The sequence below is a fragment of the Phyllostomus discolor genome, chromosome 7 (assembly GCF_004126475.2).
Source record: "Phyllostomus discolor isolate MPI-MPIP mPhyDis1 chromosome 7, mPhyDis1.pri.v3, whole genome shotgun sequence".
NCBI classification, from domain to species: domain Eukaryota; kingdom Metazoa; phylum Chordata; class Mammalia; order Chiroptera; family Phyllostomidae; genus Phyllostomus; species Phyllostomus discolor.
The window spans coordinates 39,478,643-39,502,290 of NC_040909.2; the positions used below are offsets into that span (position 1 = coordinate 39,478,643).

At 34.6% G+C, this 23,648-nt stretch overlaps 1 protein-coding gene across 4 annotated transcripts in view; it reads right to left on the bottom strand.

The window, feature by feature from the left end:
* The window catches only part of PPARG (peroxisome proliferator activated receptor gamma), a 149,449-nt gene that overhangs the window by 78,322 nt on the left and 47,479 nt on the right, over nt 1-23,648 (bottom strand). Inside the window, exon 1 of one of the 4 annotated variants that reach the window (XM_028518764.2) lies at nt 6,524-7,025. The exons of 2 other annotated variants lie outside the window; for them this stretch is intronic. In XM_028518764.2, coding sequence (XP_028374565.1) covers nt 6,524-6,605 — 82 coding nt within the window. In that variant the 5' untranslated portion in view covers nt 6,606-7,025. Of the gene's footprint in view, nt 1-6,523; nt 7,037-23,648 lie in introns of those variants that run through there. One more of the 4 variants, XM_036030789.1, reaches the window with a different exon arrangement.

Sequence of the window (23,648 nt, forward strand, 5' to 3'; positions counted from 1 at the left end):
TATTTGTATTTGTTTTTAACATATATAATATTGTTGGTTTGTTTATACTAGCATTAGTTTTGGAGTAGTATTTGGTGTACATGAAACTTTGGTTTGTATGTGTTAGATCAGTGCTTGACCTAATGAGCTTCCAGGGTAAAGCAGATCGGTTTGGTATTAATAAGTCATCAAGAACTCTTTAGATACCTATTATAGGTTAAATCAGTGATTTTCAACTGGTGTGCCACAAGAAATTTTAAAACATGCAATACCTGACTACTTAGTCAGGGGCACTGACTTCTTTTCCCTTAAATTGTCAAATAAAATTGACAACAACCAGCAAAACAATAGCCATCTGGTATGAACGAATCAAAATTATACCTATACTTTTTGCTGGATTGGCAAAATATATATTTTTTGGTGTGCCACAGAATTTCAGTAATTAGTTTATGTGTGCCACGAGATGAAAAAGGTTGAAAATCACTGTGTTAGATACTTGCAAAATAAAGAAGAGAATAAAACATGGGTCTTAGCCTCAGTGACTGTGTAATTTGGCCTAGGGAATACAGAAAACAGGAAATAATATCAGGCAGTCTCCAGTTAAAGGCTAAATAGTGTGATACAGACCAAAAAGGTTAGAGGATTTTATTCTTTCATTTTAATAAGTATTAATGAGCCCTGCTCTTCATAGAGCATGTTCTAGGCATTTGGTATATATACCAGCGGGGGACCAAAGACAAAGATCTCTGCCTTTATGGGGTTAATATGCTAGTGGTATAAAGTGGACACTAAACAATAAATGCAACCAATAAATAAATTATATGGTACATTAGAAGATGAATGCTTTAGAAAAAAGAAAGTGTAGAGCAGGGGTAGGGGAAAGGCAGTATGTGGGGGCGTAGATAATTCAGCACAGGGTAGGGGCAAGTGGGGGTGGTTAAGCAGTCCTCCCTAGAAGGCATGATCTGAGCAAAGATTAGGAGGGGCTGAGCCAGCTAAGATGCCAGAGGGAATAAAAGCATTAAGGCTGGAGCATGTATAGAATGTTGGAGGAACAGCAAGGAGGCCAGTGTGGTGGGAACAGAGTGAGTAAAGAAGGGCAGATAGAAGAGAGGACAGAGAGGTGACAGGGTGGGGTGGGAACTGTGGGGCAGGTTGGGCTTTTGTTATAAGTGAAGTGAGGAGCCACTGTAGGGTTTTGAGCAGAGTGACAGATCTGATTTACTTTTTAAAATAATCCCTTTGGATGATGGGCTGAGACTAAGCTATTGGGAGGTAAGGGCAGAGGCAGGAAAACCTGTCGGGATACTGAGATAGCAATCCAGGCAAGGGATGGCGGCCTGGATCAAGGTGGTGGCAGTGGAGGGAGGAGAGGAGACATACTCTGAACATATTTTCAGTTTAGAGGAGAGGAACAACATTAACAGTAATATATTCAGAGAAAGCTTCATGGCATAGATGTTACTTGAACCTTACCTCGAAGGACAAGGAGGGCTTGAAAAGGTGGAAGAATTAGGAAGGGCATTCCAAGCTATGATAGGTTTTGGTGGCCACAGTGAATATGACTTATACATGGGACAATGAAATTAGTCCTATTAGAGTAAGGAGGCCAATCTTGTGGGTTTGTAGGGAAGATACATAAAGTGGAACCAGATTATAAAGAGCTTTAGAAGCCAGGCAAAAGTATTTAGACTTCCCAATGTTCACCATAGTAGATGCGCAATACTTATTAGAAGACTGGTAATAAAGACTGGTTTTTAGGACCATTTATCAGGCAGATTGGATTGTCTGGCTGAGTTTCTCATGTAGAAGGTCAGCTAAAAAACTGTACAGAAATCCTGGAATAAGGTAATGAAGGATAATTCACATGTAGGTAACTGACAGTTGACTGCTTTAAATTTATTTTATAATGCAAACCATTCATCACTGTGGGAACTTCAATCTTGTGTTGCCAATCTTTTTTTTAAATAAAAATAATACGGGTCTAAAAAACTGTGTACTCAAACAGCCACGTGATTTTAATTCTGAGGTTGTAAGAATTAGATTGCAGTTGCTATCAAATACCTGTGCAATTCCTTTGTCTCTAAATTAGTTACAGGTGCAAAACTGTGTCTGCAAAAAAGGGTAAGCTGGTAGAGTTTTATAGAAACTTAGTTCCATTCAGATAAGTCTGACTCATTCTTTATCATATATTTTCACAAATATTCAACATTAGCAGATGTACAGGAGGCAATTGTTGAATAACTTTCTAATGTCTAATTTAAGGGTATTCAAAGGTACCTAAAATAATAGAAACTTTGTGTCAGTATTGTTGATCTAATACAATGAAGAAATTTGCTTTGCTCAGCTTTCCTCTGATGCAAAGAATATGTACCTTACAAAGAGCTATAATGATTTTAGAATTTCTTCAAGGTGATTTTATTCAAATTATAAGTGAGAATGCTGACAAACATAGTAATCTATGACAACTTCTTTCAGAAGTATAAAAATTGTTTTTAATTTAATGACTCATGTTTTACACCTCAACAGTTTAAATGGATAATTGCTGTCAGGTAGCTTTGAAGACAGATGAGTTGTATTCCTTAGAAATCTAGGGGAAAATAAACTTTTTAAAAATGCTGTTTTTACTTGTAAGTATCTAATATAAATGACATTTGTTTTGAGTGATTCCTATAATTCATCATTTGAATGAAGTACAAGAGAAATAACAGTTTTTGAAAACATAGTAAGGAGATTCTCAGAGTCTAGAAATCTACCAAATTTACTAAGTCTTGGTTATCAGAGAAGAGATTTGAAAAGTTAAATCAGAAAAAGTGATAAAAATCAGAGTCATACTAACGAAAAAATTAATATGGACAATAGTAAAAGTATTTTTAAAATTTTCATTATTTTATTTTACTTATTTATTTATTTTTAGAGAGAGGGGAGAGAGGGAGAAAGACAAGGAGAGAAACATCGACATGTGGGAGAAACATCAACTGGTTGCCTTTTGCATGCACCCAACTGAGGACCTGGTCTGCAACCCAGGCATGTGTCCTGACTGGGAACCAAACCAGTGATCTTTTGGTTCATAGGCAGCCAATGCTCAATCCACTGAGCCATATCAGCCAGGGCAACAACAGTTAAATTCTTTAAAAGGCCCTGAATTATTATGACATGTTGGATTATGAAGTTCAGAGCCATGTCAATAACCTTAATTTTCAGCATATAGAAAACATTAGAATCTAAGACAGTCTTTCAATGTGTCTGAGAAGAAAATATATAATCATCACTCTCACTTAGGTCCAAACAATGATTTCAACTTTTGAAAATTCAACCTTTTCATGGACAAATGTTAATGAAAGTGGGAGGTAATTCTTCCATTTAAAACAATCAGACATAAAGATGCTTTCTCTAAGTTTGATCATTTCCTTATTAACACATTCACCGGAGGCCATGAGGAAGCTTCATCTCACTCAAAACTGCCACTAATTTGGCATAAACAATTCTAAAGTTCTCTCCCCTCCCCATAATCCTTAAAATACTTCAAATTTAGGCATTTAGGAAAATTATATGTCTTCCATTCTATACACAAGTGATTAATACTACAAGGCCAAAATAATACACTCTATATTGGGTTTCAGATGTACTTCCAAAAATATTATGTCATTTAATCCTCATAATAACCCTGTGTTTTCTGTTAATATATGCAGAAACAGAGGGCAGAGAAGATAAGTGATTTGACCAAACTCACAGAGAAAGTATGTGGCAAAGATAAGATTGGTGGTTACATCCTCTGATACTAATTGGTCCCTTCAAACTTCTGGAAAGGTGAAAACTTTGGTCAATTACCTAACTGGTTCCAAGTATACAGTTGCCTGGAGTCACATGGACACAGTTTAAGTACCCCTCAATAAAAATGACGGGTAATCAATCACTTATTCCTATCTCAGGAGAGACTCTTGTTTCAAGAATCATCTATTGCAGCATTTGTCAAGTCTCTAAGGCATATTTCCATTGCTCAATCAGCTCCAAAGGACAAGCGTGTCATCATCTTTCAATGCTCTGGTGCAACAACTTAAAATTAGAGAATTCACACAGGACTAAGTCTGGCACTGAAAGCAGGAGGCATATTCAGCTTGAATTTGTGGAAGCTTCCCTTCAATCTTGCCAATTTTTACTAGCAGAAATGATTTCAGAGCCAGCTTGGGGTTACATGAGGTTGCTTGAGAAGCTCAAGATGAAGACAGAAAAGGGAATAAGATAAAGTGGGTCACAATGATCATGGAGCCCAGAAAAAGTGGAAAAGCCCTCTTTGGCCATAGAGGCTACATAGGGTTTTTAATCTTATGAATATGACCAATATAGCTGGATATCTGGATCATTCACACTTAACGAGCCACTTTTTATTCAATAGCAGCACCCAACTACTTGCAGCAAACCCCAATTCTACCTTGCCTATGATGAAGAAGAAGGAGCACCAAAATTACTATATCTAGGCCAATTACCTAGTCTGTACAGTGTTTCATCTCTATTGGACTCAAATAGCTAATGATGATCATGTTCCTAATTTATTTTCAAGTTTGTCCATTTTGGCAAAGGTAGAGTAAGTATTTTCTGAATATCTATAAAATACAATAGAAGTTAACCACAGATCTTTGACTTTTAGAACATCATATTTTTAACAGAAAAACAACACTTATGAATAAGAAATAATCAGAAACCATGTAAGATAAGAGTTAAATTATTGCTACAACATATAATTTCTTAATTGGTAATAATTCTGTTCTGTACACCATGTTAGTTAGGAAGAAATGTATTTCTTCCTAATTTGAGGGGATTTGAAACTCAAAACAATTAAATCCAGAGTAATTTCAAGGCACAAAAATAAAGAGATTAGTACAGAATGAAAACTAACTTGAATCACACAGCTCTCCCTTACCATAACAGTACTTGTACCCCAGTTAACCTAAACATTTGTTGCACTGCCCTGTGAACATCTTCTTTGCAAACTGACACAACTATCAAATTTTGACACAAGAACTATTTCACACTATTGTTGGAACATTCTGCCTTGATGCCAGCTAAATCAGTAACTGGAGAAAGATAACCATAATTTTTACGGCTTGTAGAAAAAGAGAACAGACATCTATATCATATAATGAAATTAAATTCCTTTTAAAGAGGCTCAGATGATAGAAATATACATTGAGTCAAATCATCATAATAAAATGAAATAAAATTTCAGGGAATATTTTAAATTAATGTTTTAAGCAAGAATTTTTATTTAAAAAAATTTTTTTAAATTACTTTATTGTTGTTCAATTACAGTTGTCTGCATTTTCTCCCCACTGCTCCCCACCACCCCAGCCAAACCCACCTCCCTGCCTTGCTTCCTCCCTTCCCCTTGGTTTTGTCCATGTGTCCTTTATAGTAAGTAGTTCGTGTAAAAATTGCCTTTAATGTGTTTAAACTTCAGGCTTCCAGAAAAATTAAAATGTTAAAATGTAAAGCCATCATTTCAAGAACTAAGTGACTTAACTTTCATGTTTTAGCACTAATATGTAAAATATGAATCACACTACTTAACATAATCTATTTTTAGCATCCAGGAGAAGAAAAAATAAAATAGAAATATAGAAATATAAAACAGTACAAAACAGAAAAAAGCTGTGCTAAGAAAGTCCAGTAGAAGGAGCTCTAGAAAGGAAGAACTCTAATGTTGTATACCCAAAACTAATATAATAATAAATGTTAACTGTAATTGAAAAAAATTAAAATAAAAAAGCATTAAAAAAAGAGAAAGAACTGACATTTTGCAATGGCAAAGAAAGAAATGTTGAAAATCAGATATCTGTTTGAATCATACCTATGTATGAGAAAAAGTAATAATTAGTCATTTGTTTAGCATGCAATAGGCATTTAGGTACCTCATTTTCTTTATGTGTAAATGAGATGCTGAGAATAGACATTCTCCAAGGTCCCCACTACTCTGCAATGCATTAGGTATCCTAAGAAATATAAAGAAGTATTTAACTTGGTTCTACACTCTGGAAGCTTGCAATTCTTTGGTAGAGATTAAAAGGTACACACAAATATCTAGATATTAAAGTGGAACAAAAACATGCTGAGAGGGCTTTAAGAGAAATAAAAATTCTGCAGGAGGAATAAAAGCTACTGCGAGAGATAGCTAACATATAAGACTAAAGGGATAAAAAGTGACTCTTCAGGTATTCTAAAAAGACCTTAAGTAATTTTGTCAAACATATATAAATCCAGGAAATAAAAATAAATAGGTCTTTATATAAATATACCTTTAATGCTTAAAATTCAAGAAATGGAAGTCATGCAAAGAGATAAAATATGAATCAATTTAGGTTTCTTTTTAAAGTTCTGAATATGCTTATAAGTGAACCCGATAGCAGTAAACTAAGTATTAAAATACTGGACTACACACATAACAGTACTATAACAAATATAATTTAGAAAACAAACTACAAGCACAATTTTAACTTTCTATAAGTGCCCGAAGTACCCCAATAGCCACATCTGGAATGAACTTTACCTTGTGAAGTGCTTGCAGACAGTGTATCAGCGAAGGAATCACTTTCTGGGTCAATAAGAGAATCTCCCAGAGTTTCACCCATAACAGCATGGAATAGGAATTGCTGTAATTCACACTGATATTTTGTCTATTTCTTGCAAAAGACTAATCCGTTAAAAGAAAAAGACTTGTGGTAGTAGAACTTGTGAACACACCAATGAGTCAAGACATCAGTTTCCAAGTATTTGGGAGAGGTGGGAATAAACGCACAAAGTACCAGGCCTGAGTTGGCTGGCACTCTTCTGTTACAGAGCCAGCTGTGACAAAATGTGTGTCATAATTTTGTTCACTGCTTTGGTAAGACTTGGTACATTACAAGAAAAATATTGCCACACTGTCTCGCCAATGGCCCACATGCTTAGTGTCTTATGAGGGGTGCAAGCTGTACAGTATTTAAAACTATCAAGCAAAAAGATTGTTCAATATTCAGTTGCTTCTTCAATGGAAAACTTTAAATCTCTGGGTTCTGAAACACCAGATAAACTTATTTGGACAAAGTTTTTTTTCTTGCTACCCACCCCTGGTCGAATCTCTAATCATATTATCTGAGGAAAATTTTGAATTCAAACACATATTCATATTTTTAAATTTGCTATCAGCATTCTACTGAAATGTTATATGCTAAGATATTTATTCTACTACTTCACAAACCCCAAAATGATGCTAACTGCTATTCAAATTCTATAAAATTAAACAGTTGAGAGAATGAAGGTGGGGCTGATAGCTTTAGATATTTTTATATCAGAGTTTTCTTTTGAAAAACTTGATTAGTAAGTTTATCCATCAATAGCAGTGCAGCAATGTTGCATCAGTTGATGTTTAAATGACAAATGCCATGTCATAATGAAAAAAGTGGAGTTTTGTCTCAGAAGAATAACACATTACCAGAAGAAAAAAAAAAACAAAAAACAGACACTGATAGGTTGGCAAGGAATGTGGTCAGTTTTGTAATCAGGAAAAAGCTGGCTTCTTGCTGAAGGCCTTTGCCCTTTTTGGCAAGGAGACTAGCCATGCCACAATTCAATGTGGGAGCTCATCTCCTCTTGTCACATAAGTGGCCTAATAGAATTGCAGTGACTTATGGATTTAAAAAGATGCCCCAAATAGGGCAATATATCAGATGGCAATAATTCTTTGAATTACACTTATCTCAATATTCCCCAACTGGAATATATATATATCTGATTAATCTCCATTGAGTAAGTAGTTGTCTTGCAAGGGTACTAGCAAAAGTTTCCCCATCAATCACAGAGCAACAGCTTGATGGGAAAATGCTTAGTGGATCTCAATAGCATAGAATAAAATGGAAAATTGGGCAATTATATCACTATTTTAAGCCCAAAAAGCCTTTATTAGGTAAATCAATTTAAAGATCCAAATGACTGAGGTAATTATAGTATTATAGAACAAGTTGTATAGTTGTGTAGAACTATGTTCAATTTGAACTCTCAATAAAGGAGTTTCTCCTTCCCTCTCAGTGCTGGGAAATTCACTTATATTACAGATACAATGACATAATATTTAAAGATGTAATTAAATCTAAGATTCTTGATTGTCTTTATGATAGATCAAAATGCTGTAAATGATCGAAGTCAAAGCACTTTTCTTCTTGTTAATAAAACAGAACAAAAATTTAAGCCCCATTCTGCCTACAGATATCTCTACTGAATGTCTCAAGATGTGTTAATCCTATTAAGTCTTAATCCTGTTAAGTGGCAGTATTTTACCTAATTCCAGATCATCACCTGGTTCTTGTTCTCAGATTCCAAAGTCTCTCCAACTTTTTAAAAATTGCATATTTATTAAAATATTCTTAATATTATGCCAGATTATAATAATGATAAAACTGGCAGAAAGATACCATTTTAGAGTGAGAGGAACTCTTTAGAGTCAAACGCTCTTTTAATAAGATGAGAAAATGAGGCCCCCAAATGACAAGTAAATTATCCAGATTAAACAGTGAGGTAGTGACAGGGCTGCAACTAGAATCTAGATTGTTAGGCCTCAAATTTTCAGGGTAGTCAACTATTGGCCTTCATCAGCTTCCACTCTTAGAAGTGTCTAAATCACCTCTTTTAATAAACCAGGCACCATGGGATCAGGCAAGTTTAAGAAAAAATATGTTAACTCAAGTGAATATCAATGAATAACTGCATTACTCATTTTTCAATACCTATGAATATTGGGAGTAGGGGTAGGGTGTTTGGGGAGTCTCTCACTGCATTTCTTCCTCTTACTCCCACATTTGTTCAGTTATAATGTATCTCATTCATGCCACAGAGTTCTATTTGAAGATCCCAGTTTTCTTAAAAACTGGTCCTATTCATTGCATTTCATACATTTATTTATTCAACAAATATTTATTGACAATATATCACAATATAGCTAGATGTTGGCCTGATGAACAAGGCATGTTCTTATCTCGTGTAGTTCAAAAATAGTCAATAAACAAAAATTACGATTTTGATAAGTATAGAGTCTGGCACATAGCAGGCACAATAAATGTTTAAACTTTTGATAGCAAATATAAAGCAAGCAATATAAGAAGCATCCCTAAAGTTACTAAAAATACTTACACAATGTGGATTGTTTAATCATATGTTAGTGATAATATTTTGTCCTATCACACTATGGCACTAGGTTACTTAAGAAATAATTTACTCACATGAACATTAAAATGGACAAAATAAATTAAGCCTATCTCATTTGAATCTAATTATGCATCTATTTAGTCCTTCAATACTAAAAAATCATATTTTATTTTACAGCTATGCATCTATCCATTTCTCAAATATTCACCGCATACCTGCCGAATACCGGGTATTATTCTAGGCACAGGAGATAAATGCATTAATGAGCCAAGGTTCCTATCCTCAATGAGTTCACATTTAACTATATTAATAAAAATTATCCAAATGTACCTAAAAAGAGTGATCTTTTAACTTACTTAACTAAAGATCAATTAGCATGCACTGATATTAGAAACAATATTTTTGCTTAAAGTTGTTACTGTCAATGGACAATATATGATGATCAGAAAACTTGAGAGCTTTGACATGCCTGTTACTATCTCTATCTTCAAGGCCTTAAGGTTTCTCAGTGTCCTACTTTTTATTGTATCGAAATCTGAACGATTATAATAAGATCCATAAAAGAGCATGCTAGTAAACTGCATTGTAATGTTAGGTCCTGGAGCTTTGGATGGTGTCTAAAATGCTTGGTATATCAACTGATTATCAGCACTTTGCCTCTGAAAGGTACCTCTATATGGAAGTCTATTGCTTTCCACTCTATGGAAAACTCTTAACTGATAGTTTTCGGTAATTTTACAGAGTGAGGAGGGGTATAAGACCACCTTCCTTATGCACTACCCACAAAAACTAACTCAACTTCTTCTATTGAGGGATACAGGTCTTGTGGGCAATGTAGAGGTTGAGAAAAAAGTCATTTCCCTTTGGACTTTGGAGACGATGGTATGGATGTCATTGTGGGTATAATATGCAACTTAGCAAAAGAAAAAATGGGGCTAAGTAGGAATGATTATACAAGGAAGATGAAAAGCTTATTTAACTCTATCACAGTTTATAATCTTGGAAAACAATGGACAGCATGGTATTTAAGAAGGCTACTCTTTTTAAAAAAAATACATTTAATTGATTATTACAGTTGTCCCAAATTTTCCCTCTCTTTCCCTCCTCAGCCCAGTACCTGCCTACTCTGCAACAATCCTCCCCTCCTTAGTTCATGTCCATGGGTTGTGCATGTAAGTTCTTTGGCTTCCCCATTTCCTATACTATTCTTAACATCCCACTGTCTATTTTGCACTTACCAAGTATGCTTCTTAATCCCTAACCTTTCCTCCCATTCTTCCCCTACACTCTCCCTGCTGAAAACCCTCCAAATGATCTCTACACCTATTATTCTGTTCCTGTTCTGCTTGTTTGCTTCATTTTTTTATTCAGTTGTTGATAGTAGTAAATTTGTTGACATTTCAACATTCATAGTTTTGATCTTCTTTTTCTTAAATAAGTCCCTTTAACATTTAATATAATAAGGGCTTGGTAATGATGAACTCCTTTAGCTTTACCTTATCTTGGAAGCACTTTATCTGCCCTTCCATTCTAAATGATAGCTTTGCTGGATAGAGTAATCTAGGTTGTGGGTCCTTCATCACTTTAAGTACTTCTTGCCAGTCTCTTCTAGCCTGCAAAGTTCCTTTTGAAAAATCAGCTGATAGCCTTATGAAAACTCCTTTGTAGGTAACTCTGTGTTTTTCTCTTGATGCTTTTAAGATTCTCTGCTTATCTTTAAGCTTTGGCATTTTAATTATGATGTGTCTTAGTGTGGTCTTCTTTCTGACCATCTTACTTGGGGCTCTCTGTGCTTCCTGGACTTGTATGTTTATTTCCTTCACTAAATTAGGGAAGTTGTCTGGTGCCCTTCCAGCTGTTGCCCTGGTGCTGAATCCCAGAGTGGGTTTGCGAACATTCTAAGACTCTGCAGGCCCTTTACACAGAGTCTCCTGAAAATCCAGAAGTTTCTCCCACTGCCCCAACCCCTACTAGTTTTTACAGCTAGAATTTATGGAGATTTATCTCCTGGTGCTGGAACTCTGGGCTGTGTTGTCTGGCCTGGGGCTGGGATCTCTCACTCTCAAGGTGTCCCTGATTTTTATCCACCACACTTGAATGTGGAACCACCTGAACTGCTGCTGCCTCTCTGTGCCACAAAGTATTTCCTCACCTCTCTGCCCAGCTCAGCATCTCTGCCCCTCCCACCCATCTAGATGAATGTGGCTTCTATAAATCCTTGGTTGTCAGACGTCTATACAGTTCGATTTTCTGACAGTTCTGGGTGTTATTTGTTTTAAGGTTTAATTGTAATTCTCTCTGTAGTTGCACAAGTAGGTGAAGTGTGTCTACCTACACCTCCATCTTGACTGGAAGTCCCCATATTGAGAAGGCTACTCTTCGATATTTAATCTTTCATATTACTTTATGGAACCTGTCTTTGGCCAAAAGAATCTAAATATTATTCAGCCAAATAACTACCAAAATTTTAGTACATTTAGGAAAAGGCAACTAGACCAGCAATTTCCAATCTTTTTATCTCATGGGATACAAAATAATTACTGAAATTCTGCAGCACACCAAAAATTATTTTTTGTTGTTTGACATAAAAATAGGTGTAATTTTTTAAAAAATTTTTTAATTAGATAGGATTTTTAAAAATATTTCATTTATTTATTTTTAGAGGGGGAAGGGAGGGAGATAGAGAGAGAGAAAGAGAGAGAAACATCAATGTGCAGTTGCTGGGGGTTATAGCCTGCAACCCAGGCATGTACCCTGGCTGGGAATCGAACCTGGGACACTTTGGTTCCCAGCCCGCGCTCAATCCACTGAGCTATGCCAGCCAGGGCTAAAATAGGTGTAATTTTTATTCATTCACACTGTACAGCTATTATTGTGTTAGCTGTTGTCCTTTTTATATTTGACAACCTATTGGTTGGGGGAAAAGAGGTCAGTGCCCTGACTAAACAGTCAGGTATTGCATATTTTAAAAATTCTTGTGGTGCATCAGTGTGCCTCTTGCAGCACACCAACTGAAAATTGCTGAACTAGACTAATAACAGCTACCAATAATTCATAACAAAAAGAGGTCTAAAAATCTATAGTTAATAAAGTCATAGTATTATATCTGTACAGTTTTTATTTTTTAAATTTTTATTGTTGTTTAATATGCCTGTATAAAGTTTTAAAAGCATTATTCAGTGTTTAGAATGATTTTCATCAAAGTCTCAAAAAACAGAACATTAAAATTTTTTGTGTGTTGCATTACTCTTGAAATCTTTCTTTCTCTGGCTATAGATTAAATTTGAACTTCATTGTCTAGATTAAATTTAGACTTTTAAAATTGCTTTCTTTTTCATTTATATTAAATGAGCTATGTTTGTATCAGTATAGGATAGTGTGTATAATATTCTTTTCTTTTGCTATAACCTCATTTTAAAAGTTGCATTTCATGTTATAAGTGCTAAGAACACTTAAACTAGCTCCTAAAAGGTGAGGAGCTCCTTGAGAAAACAAAATCTAATATCTCTTTGTATCCCCAGAGACTAGAACAGTGTCTCTAGTTGGCATAAAACATGTTTACTATTTTTGATGGTGATGAGAATGATGAAAGAACAGTTGCTTGCCACATGTCTCACATGTATCATTTAAGGAGGAGTTTAGAAACCTAATGAACTGACAACAGCATCAATTTTCTTCTTGTTCCAACAAGACATAAATTTCCTGATGGTACTCTATAGAAAGCCAGGAAATTGCTAATAACCAGAATGGCTGTCTAAATCTCACTTCTCCCCAGACCCAGAACTGTTGCTTTTTCCTAGAGTAATTAAAGTTGGCTCAGAATCTCATCTTTTAGTGGTGGCTGCATCAATTCAGGCTATCCCCATAGTCACAGGAGACACAACATGAAAGAAATGATGTTCCAAAGGGACATATGCCATTTAGAAGAAATAATAATCCTGTATGCTAATGTAAATTCCATCAACACCATCGCAGCAAGCCCACTATTCCCATAGGAAGAGACAAAGGAAGGCCTTCTTTGACTACATGTCATTTTCTTTTAAAAGGCAAAATCCTGCCCTGGCTGGCATAGCTCAGTGGACTGAGTGCGGGCTATGAACCAGGCATCGCAGGTTCGATTCCTAGTCAGGGCATATGCCTAGGTTGCAGGCCACGGCCCCCAGCAACCGCACATTGATGTTTCTCTCTCGCTCCCCCCCCCCTTCCCTTCCCTCACTAAAAATAAATAAATAAAATCTAAAAGTTAAATAAATTAATTAAAAATAAAATAAAAGGCAAAATCCAACCTTCTTTATTCAAAAACTGTCATTTGATTCAGACTTTCAAAAAATAACATGTTGTCTATATAAGGTTAATATTTTAAAATATATACCATTTTGATTTAGAGAAAAATAACTCAATGAAATGATGTTAACTTGTAGCCAATAGCTCAAGTAGATGTATAATTGATATTTTAAAAAGTCTTCTAAACGTATAATTGATTTTTAAAAGGTCTTCTAGATGCTGAAACAGTGCAATATATGGAAAAGCACACTGACAATACAGCCAGAAAGTCTAGGTTTTAGGGTCCTATCTGGGTTCAGCCACAGACTTGTGCTAATTCTTTGGATTCACATTTCTCATCTTCAGGATGAGAAGAAGGCTTTCTGTAAAACGAATAATCCTTGAGGTCCTTTTGGGTTCTGGTGTTGAGATAATTAATAGTATGCCTATAATTAGTTCATTTAGAGTATAATGGAAAGTCTGCATATTATATTCTTATTCATTTTCTAACTTTAGGTTACTATTTCCTTTTCATACTCCACTGCTAATTGGGTGACAGAATGAAAGGCACTTTTTATGAAGAAAAAAAAAAGCAGCCCAACTGTAAATCAAAAGCCTCAAAGAGAAAAAAAACAACTTAAAACAATCCCCCCCCCCCCCCCCCCGCTTAAAAGGTAACTGGCTTCTAATACCTAAAAAAGAGCCTAACCTGTTTACCAAATACTTTTCCAATTATCATACTTTTGAACCAAAGGCATCCCACCTAAACTATGTTAACTTGTCTTTGTATGCAACATCTGAAATTCACCAGTAATTTAGTTTCTAGCTTAATAAAATACCATGAACTATATTATAAATTGACCCATATTTATGTTGTGGGAAATCCCAAACCTCTAAAACATGTATCTTCTTCATTGTTTAGATATTATCAATTAATTTTTCAAGATCAGTTATATGGAGATTCCCTAGGTAACATGTCCTATTCCTGGTGAACCACACTAGGAATCCATAAAGATCCTGAAGCAAGCTTAGAGCCACAAAGTTACATGCAGGTTTACTTTATATAAAATAAATAATTTACTGGTTTTGTGATTGAGATCACAGACTCACAAAACTTAATACCAAGTTAACACATTTGAACTCTTAATTTTTTCATATAAGGAAAAATAGGTTCCAGAGAAATTGAATGGTTTGTTCAAGGTATTACCAAGATAATTAGTAGCAGACTTTGAGCTAGAAATCAGGTTTATTAATTTCCAGTCCAAAGCTCCAAACTGTGCTTTATCTCATTAAAATGGTGCAATAAAATGTTCAAGTACATTATTCTGATCAATTCTTCTTAATGCCAACAATCATGTTAGAAGTCTCAGCATGAAAGTATTTGTACTATATGATTCACTTAATGTGGATGAATCACCCATGAGAATGCCAGAGTTCATCACAGGTTTAGAGACTGCTTTCTACAAAGAGAGTGCTCAATAACAACTTAGTATTTAAAATTTGGTAATGTCTGAACAACCAATTTAGGAACTCATTTTGCTAACAACTGTCCTTTTTTGCCTTATTAATAGATTCTTCAAGATCATCCTAATATTCTGGAGTTCTTTTCTATTGACATGGTTCCTTGCTCTTATGAAAATAATAAAATTGCTATGTGAAAATTTACAGAGGTAATAATACACTAATTTTTGAAAAGTACTTTGGAGCTGTACAGTGTTTTATCTCATTTGAAATTCACAATGACAAGTGATGCAAAGCAAAAATAAATAAATAAATAAATAAATAAATAAAATAAAAGTAAGCATACATTGAATAGGGCTTCAGTGTGGAATCTGGTAATACTTTTTGGCCATGAAGTTATACTTTATTTCCTATGAAATCTCTAATTGCTATTTGAGTAAGAAGGGTATACTTCTGCTAACAACTATGAACTTTTAAAATTCAGACTTGCTTTGAAGATTTCATGCTCTACTTGTATACTATTTCTTCATGAAGCATTTATGTTCATGAAACATACTTAACAGCAATAGAGGTATTAGTTAATTACATTTTTATTATTATATTAAGTTGTCATATGTAAGATATTAATTTTTGTTGGTAAGAATTCATAATATTGTAATTTTGAGATCCTACTCCGTTTCAGTCACTGATTTACTTAAATCATCTTAAACTCTCTCAACTACTCTTTTAGATGACAAAACAGAGGTTCTGAAGGATAAATTGATATACCCAAACTAAAAATGCTTGTAAGTGACAGAGTTGGAATTCAAACGCGGTTCTGTTTGACTCTTTATACCATATTTTCTAAAGACAAGTAGAACCTTATAGCGAAAGCCATTACCAGATGATTTTTGAAAGACACTGTTTTTTTTCTAGTGTTTGTACCTCCTATCCTCAAAGAAAACATTTTTATTTTCCTTAATGGACAGAATACACTGCAACTTTTCTATATGAAAAGTTTAAAAAAAACTTTTAATAACTTTTTATTATTATAGAACCAATCCATGTTCATTTTTGAAAATTAAAAAAATATAGACTGGTAAAAATAAAATCATTATATTTCTATACTTATAAGATTATTAACATTGAACTCAGTTTTTATCTAACTAAATCTTTTTCTGGGCATATGTATGATCCTAAGTATATACATAATATATACATACATGCATATTCATACAGTATTTGGATTGTTTAATAAGAAGGAAATAATGGCACTCACTGGTGGGTAACCTGATTTTTTTTAAAGTTAATAATTTTCATCTTTACATTTTTGTAGACTTGCATTTCAAACAATACCTAGTCCATATTCAAACTTCCCTAGTTGACCCAAAATGTTCTTTGCAGCTGGTTTGTTCCAAGCCTGACTCTAGCCCAGAATGATGAAATGCATTTGGTTATACAGGGTCTGGCAGAAGTAAAGTCTGCGTGAGTGTGGTTGGTAGGGTAATAATATGGGTGTAATAATTTATAGTTTTAATTTGAACATTTCTCCTAAAATGTTATATGGTGTGCTTGAGCATGATATCATTATGCTATAGAATTACATGCTTATGATTTTGTAATTTTAAAAAGGGGGCATTATTTGTGCTGGACCCCTGTGCATCCCTTAAGTCTTTTTAAATCTAGCACAGCCATCATCCCACAACTCTGGCCTCCCTTAATTTTAAGGCCACTGACTAATTAAAGAGATTAGGCCAGTTATCTAGAATGTCTCACCCTCTGGATTTGCTCAGTTGTTTTCTTGTGGTATCAGTTAGCTTGCTCTTCTATCCCTGTTTCCTATAAACTGCATATTATATCTAAGGATTTATTAATTGAAGTTAAACATATGTTTCCAGGAACGCTTGTTTTGTTTTTATTTACTTTTTAATTGAATTTATAGGGATGATATTGATTAATAAAATTATATAAGTTTCAGGTGATACATCACCTGCAAATTGTACTGTGTGTTCACCATCCCAAGTCAAGTCTTCTTCCATCATCATTTATCCTCCATACCCTCTTCTACCTCCCTCCAGCTGTCTTTCACTCTGGTAATCACCATACCATTTTCTGTGCCTATGAGTTTGTTTGTTTTTTGCTTAATCCCTTCAACTTTTTCACTCAGCCTGCAACCACCTTCCCCTATGACAGGTGTCAGTCTTCTCTCTATCTATGAGCTTGTCTCCATTTTGTTTGTTAAATGATTTTGACTTGAATGCAACATTGGTGATGTTCTATATTTCCTATTCCATAATATAAGAGACACGGTATGTGACTGACCATTAGTGATGCTAAGATCAATCACTAATTTACAATGATGGTAGTCGGATCTCTCCACTGCAGGGTTATTTTTTTCTTCTTGCAACTAGAAAGTAATCTGTGTCTTGTTACTTTGGCATTATAAAGATGTTTAATTTCACCAATCATTCACCTAACAGTTTTTTTTTTAATTTTATTATTTCTTGAGTGGGGATCAAACCCACAAACCCCGGCATACTGAGAAGATGCTCTAACTGAGCTATCCAGCCAGGGCTTCACCTAGAGGCTTTAGCACACTTCATAATCTTCTGAACTAATACTTTGAATTTATGAAATAAAGTTTTCTAATTCTACCACTCTTTCAACCATTATTAGCTGGCATTTTTCTATGAAGTAGGGCTTTCCTTTGGGAACTGAAGCTATGTGAATACCCTGAAATATAGGTCCTACTGAGAATGAAGAATAAATGTTTAAGTTTTTCTCTGTTATCAAAAAGGTAGATATCTTCAATACCAAACTTTCTTGGTTAGTCATACCTGTTTCTTTTATCTGTTGAAATACTTACATACCTAAGTTTCTTCTTTTCAATTATTACTAGAGAATTTTATTCAATTTCACTTCCCCCTGTTATCTTTGGTTCTATGACAGTTCAAACCAGGCCATCTATCCCTGGTTCTTCAGGTATCTAATCCCTTTTCTTTTTATTGCACATACAAAGCCACTTGTCGACTCCTAAGAATGTAACTAATGCTTACCTAACAATTTCTATTAACAGCGATTTCAGTTTTTAGAAGTGGTTATTCCTAAAGTAGATGGGGTAAGTAGAATACAAACTTAACTGGTTCTTCCAAAGTTATGTGTGTGGCAGCATAGCTTTAGGAGGAGAGTCTAAGATTCCTGACAGGCTTGTAGACTAATTAAACCACATTCCAACCACCTAGTTTCTTTACAGTCCAGAGGTGCTTTTCTTTAGGTATACTAAGCTCTACGAAGTAAGATGTTATGTTTTTATATTTATAAATATGAGCTCCATTTTAATAAAGTTTTTATTTTAAACAGAAGCATCTTATTGAACACAAAGGGAAGATAGGAAAACTAAAAACATGAAGAGAGAGAAGAAATAACTTTTTCAGTTCAAAAATATGTACCCCCCCAATAAAAATAAAAATAAAATGGAGTCTTAAGTCAGTCTCCTTTCTACTTACGTTTTTATTTATCTATTGCACACAGTCTGATAACAGCTCAAAATGCCTAAAGTCATTCTGGGCAAGTTGACAAGTATCCTACACATTGAAATGAGAAGTGGGAAGAAGGCCAGATTGCCTAATTGTTACTTGGGAATCTGAGGAGGTGGACAAGCCAAAATCTTTATGGGGATCCAAAGAGTACAACTTCTTCCTTAGGCAGCAGGAGAAAACAATGGGCCAGATTCTCATTCTGTGTAATTTTATAGGATTCCATTGTTTCTTTCATGTACTGCCTGAAGGGGAAGTGTATTGTTATCTATGGGAGAGCTTCCATAATAGAGTCACAGAGGATGAGAACATAGCCTCTGGGAGATTAATGAATGATATGGCATTCGGTCTAGTATGGAACTTTCAGATAAACATTTTGGGAACCCTGTACCTAAAAGACCTATGCATTAAGGTCAGAAAGTTTTAGTGGCCAAGAGGTTATGAGACAAGCAATATCCCAAATTGATTAAAGAGGCTTTGAAAAAAGCATTTGGAGTGAGCATTGTGAAAGGGTACGATATTCACAGAAATGTGAAGATGAAACTGTCACATGAAGTCTTAAAGAACATTTAACTTAACCCCCTCTTCATTACAGATGGGAAATCAAGGCAGAAAGAAGTTAAGTGACTCACCCAAGCCCTTGCCCAAGATAATATAGAGTTAATGACAAAGTCAAAGCTAGACTCTCTCTAGTTCCACGAAAATAGTATTTTTTCAACTGGGTCTCATTATGCGGGAGGAATATCTATAGATATATTCTTAGGAAGTCCTAGAAAAAGCTTAGTAAAAAGCTTTTTACAACTTTATTGAAGTATATTTACATATTGTAAAATTCATTTCAAGTACACAATTCAATGAATTTTAGTAAATTTACTGAGTTTTGCAACTATAAGTATAAATCAGTTTTAGAACATTTTTTAAAGATTTTATTTATTTATTTTGAGAGAGGGGAGGGAGGGAGGGAGGGGGGGGAGAGAGAGAGAGAGAGAGAGAGAGAGAGAGAGAGAGAGAGAGAGAGAGAGAGAGAAACATCGATGTGTGGTTGCTGGGGGTTATGGCCTGCAACCCAGGAATGTACCCTGGCTGGGAATCAAACCTGGGACACTTTGGTTCCCAGCCCGCGCTCAATCCACTGAGCTACACCAGCCAGGGCCAAGTTTTAGAACATTTTCATCACTCAATAATACCTCTCATGCTGATTTACAACAATTTCAGTTCCCCACCCCCACCCCCAATCCCAGGAAGCCATTAATTTGCTTTTACTGGACATTTTGTATAAACGAAATCATACAATATATGGTTTCTTGTATCTGGACTTTCTTTACTTGGCATGTATCAGTAAATTCCTTTTCATTGCTGTATAATCTAGGCTAAGCTATGTATGACTATATCATATTTTGTCTATACATTCAATAGATGGACATTTAAATTACTTACAATTTTTGGTAAAAAGTTTTAAATTCTGTTTTCAATTTCTTTCATTTTGATGATATAAAAATGGCAAAATTTTATATATTAGACTATCGGGATATTTAGATGATTTTGTAACTGAACACTAACAGGCACGTTCAGTGCCATAGTTTGTATTCATGGTTTTGTTGGTGCCCAATATCACTACTGTAGTTGCTCTGGATTAATGATAGGAGGACAAAGGTAGACTTTTAATATGTAAATGATTCATGTGAATTAGGAAAAAGCCAAATGAGATCATATCTCAAAGCCAATGAGTCCTGCTACAGGAAGGACTATTTCACAGAGGAGTTCAACAAGAGAAAAATCAAGCGAGAATTTAATCATATGTATGGCATTGAGTAGAACAGGGTGCAGAACTTCAAAAAGGGTATAACTTGTGTTACAGTGGTTATTTTTATTTTGAATTGTTTATTTGAATGTTAAGGGCTTTGCCACTTGTTATTTAATTTGTTTTGGTTGTATATAAGAGCTATAAGCATAAAAAGCTTATAGTTAGTTTTGTGCATATTTAAGTTACATTGCAATAAAAATTATGTGAACACTGAGAATCATAAGAAATTTTTTCCTTAAAAGAAGTCTCGGCTTTATTCAAGTAATATTAAGATCTAGTTATATAAAACAACAGAACTAGACTTATAAATGTTCATTTTATAAATAATGAAAAAAGTGGTGACATGACTTGTGCAAAATTATACAATCAGCTAGTGATAGAGCTGGGTCTAAAACACAGGCCCTTCACTGACATGGGTACAAAACATTTATTCCAAGTTATAGATTGTTAATCTCACTGAAACTTTGGTCAGTTTACAAATAAGACATTTCTACCAAAGATTGAATAATGATTACAATCCAAACCTTTCATTTAAGATCTAAGTTCTGGTATTCACTTAGTTGGTATGGGAAAGAAGGAAAAGACGTCTTTAGCTAAACTCAAGAGTCAAGAGGCAGAATTGCGTAAGTAGAAAGAAGTGGCAGACCAGGGTTCAATCTTCAGTTCTGCCACTAAGCCATTTATGAACTGAAGCAAGTCATAATGGTCTTAATTCCCCATTTTTAAAGTGGAGATAAGGTAAGAAGAGTAGGTGACTTCTAACATTTTTTTCTTAGCTCTTCTTTTCAATGAATTTTAAATGTTAAGGACTCATCTATTACAAACTGTTGTCCCTAATCAGAATCACGTCTAACCTCTGCATTGGTTAATAATGTTATTGCTATAATCTGCCCACATGCTCACCCACTCACCTACCTTATTGTTCATTATTTCTTAACATGTAACTTAAGTTCTATTCAAAAGGATATATCTACTCACTTCTGTGTATCTGTGGTATATAGCAGGAGCTCAATAAATGTTGAGTAGATGTATTACTGTGTAAATGAACGTGTATAATCCTATTTTCTGTCATCCACCAAGACTTGTTTCTGGCTTCCTGATCTTATTTATGCTGTACCACTTCATGATATATTTTTCTTCGTTAGTGAAAATTAAACGGTCTTTGAATGCCAATTCAATAGTTTTTACCCCAATATCTCATTGTACATTTACACCTAAGTTGTTTCTAACATATTTGTTTCATTTCTCCAGATATACTGTTAAGTCTTTTGAAAACAGGAGGGGCATGCCTTTTACTTCATTTATTTATTCTTCTTAGTACAGCCTTAGGTATTCAAGACTTGATCTATGGTCAATTCTAAATAGATAGTATACTGTCTTTTCAAATGCCTTCAGGAAAGTACCCTACCCCAAACTTAAATGTCCACAAGAAGCTCAGCCCCCTCGTTGTATTTCCAGAAGAGGTTTTAAGAAAGGTGGTTATCATCCTTTGCATATGCCCCTACAAAAACTTAAAGACCATCATTCAAATACAATATTCCTCTTCCTTTTGTTTCCAGTTGAAGAATTGGTTTCTCACAATTAGTTCTTTAGACCTGACTCCATTTTTCGGTACTTCAAAGTTCTAACATTATTACTCCCTTGAGTTGTACATAGAGTCTTAGACCGTGAAGGAGTACAGCATTCTCATCAAGGCTCTACTACTTACTAATGTCTTTGGGTAAGTCACTGCATTTTTGGGCTTCTGTTTTCCCATATGTAAAATGGGAAGTAATATCTGTTCTGCCTTACAGAGATATTATTTACATAGTAAATATGTTACTATGTAAAAGAACTTTACACATTTTAAAGCTCCATGAAAATATAAAATATTATTTTCTAATTGCTACCAAAACATTAAAAGCATTTTTTAAAAAATTATAATGTAAGAACGTCATTAAATAAACGTTCAAAAATATATATGTGTAAAAACATTGATGGGAACTGTGCTATAGTGGTAATATTTAGTACTTTTGTTTTGATTTTTTAATTTAGTTATTATTCATTTATTTTGGAGAAGGGAAGGGAGGGAGAGAGGGAGAGAAATATCAATGTGTGGGTTGCCTCTTGTGCACCCCTACTAGGGGCCCTGGCCCACAACCCTGCAGGCATGTGTCCCAACTGGGATTCGAACCAGCAACCCTTTGGTTCGCAGGCTGGCACTCAATCAACTGAGCCACACCAGCCAGGGCACATAAGTTATTTTTGGGTGATGAGATCATGGTGATTATTTTCTGTGGTTTTTTTTTTCCAAATCTTTACTTTTAGATTCTAAAGTTACTTTAAATTAAATAAAGATACTGCAAAAATTGAGTATTAAAAATAGCAGTTATCTAATCTGGAGGTTTCTTTAAAAGAGCATCTCAAAATCAAATTCCTAACAACAAACCCTTTATATCAATCTGAAACTACAAGTGAATGGATTAAGCTACCTTGAAAAGAAATAAACAGTAATTTCTATTACTCCCAGTTTGTAGTATGATAGGCCCATTAATCTGATGGATCTGGATTAGGCTGGACTGATGGCAGTCCCTACCATCTATGTCCATAGTCATAAAGAAGACTAAGATATGAGACACACAAAATGAAGGTGAAAAAAATTAGAAATAAACTTAGAGCAAATAAAGATCTTAATCTAAAGATAAGATTAAAATTTGAGTTGATTATTAAGGTAAATTGCAGAGATGTTTAGCTAAGCTTTTCAAAGAAGAGGAAAGTTATAAGAACTATTATCTTCCATCTTTTTTTTTCTCTGAAGTGTTTCTACTAGATATCAGCATCTTTTGTCCTCAGAGAGAATCAAGATGTGAAAGACTCACAACATGGAAAACCTCAGACAGGAAGCTTAATGTTAGTATTGCATGAAAGAGACCACAAACTCTTGACCTGGTTATTGTCCTCTGCCTATCCCCACTCCCTAAGAGCAACCAGCATTATTCTGGTGGATCTTGTGATATTCAGAATATATTCACAAATCAATTTCCAGCTCAGCTTTTATCTTAATTTAGTGAGAATTCTGATCAATAGTCTTTTGGTTTCACCATGTCTCATCCTAAATATCATTTTCCCTCTTTAATATGTTCTCATCATTCCCACTCCTTACCTCTCCTGATTAGTGTCTCTGAGGGATCAAATGAGATGACCACACACTTTCCTACCCAAATTGGGACACCTGTACAAGTCAAAGAGGCAATATTAAAAATTATACTCAGACAACTGGCAAAAACTGAGACTGTAACAGGCAACCGGGACATATAATTAAGCAAATTGAGGAGATTTAAAATTAAGCAAAGTGAGGAGATTTAAGAGAGGAATGATGTGTCATGTTTTGGTTCCTGGCAACTAGAAGCTAGGTCAGTGCTGCCATATTTTTTTTTCATATTGTCTTCAACTTGTAATCTTCAACTTGTTAG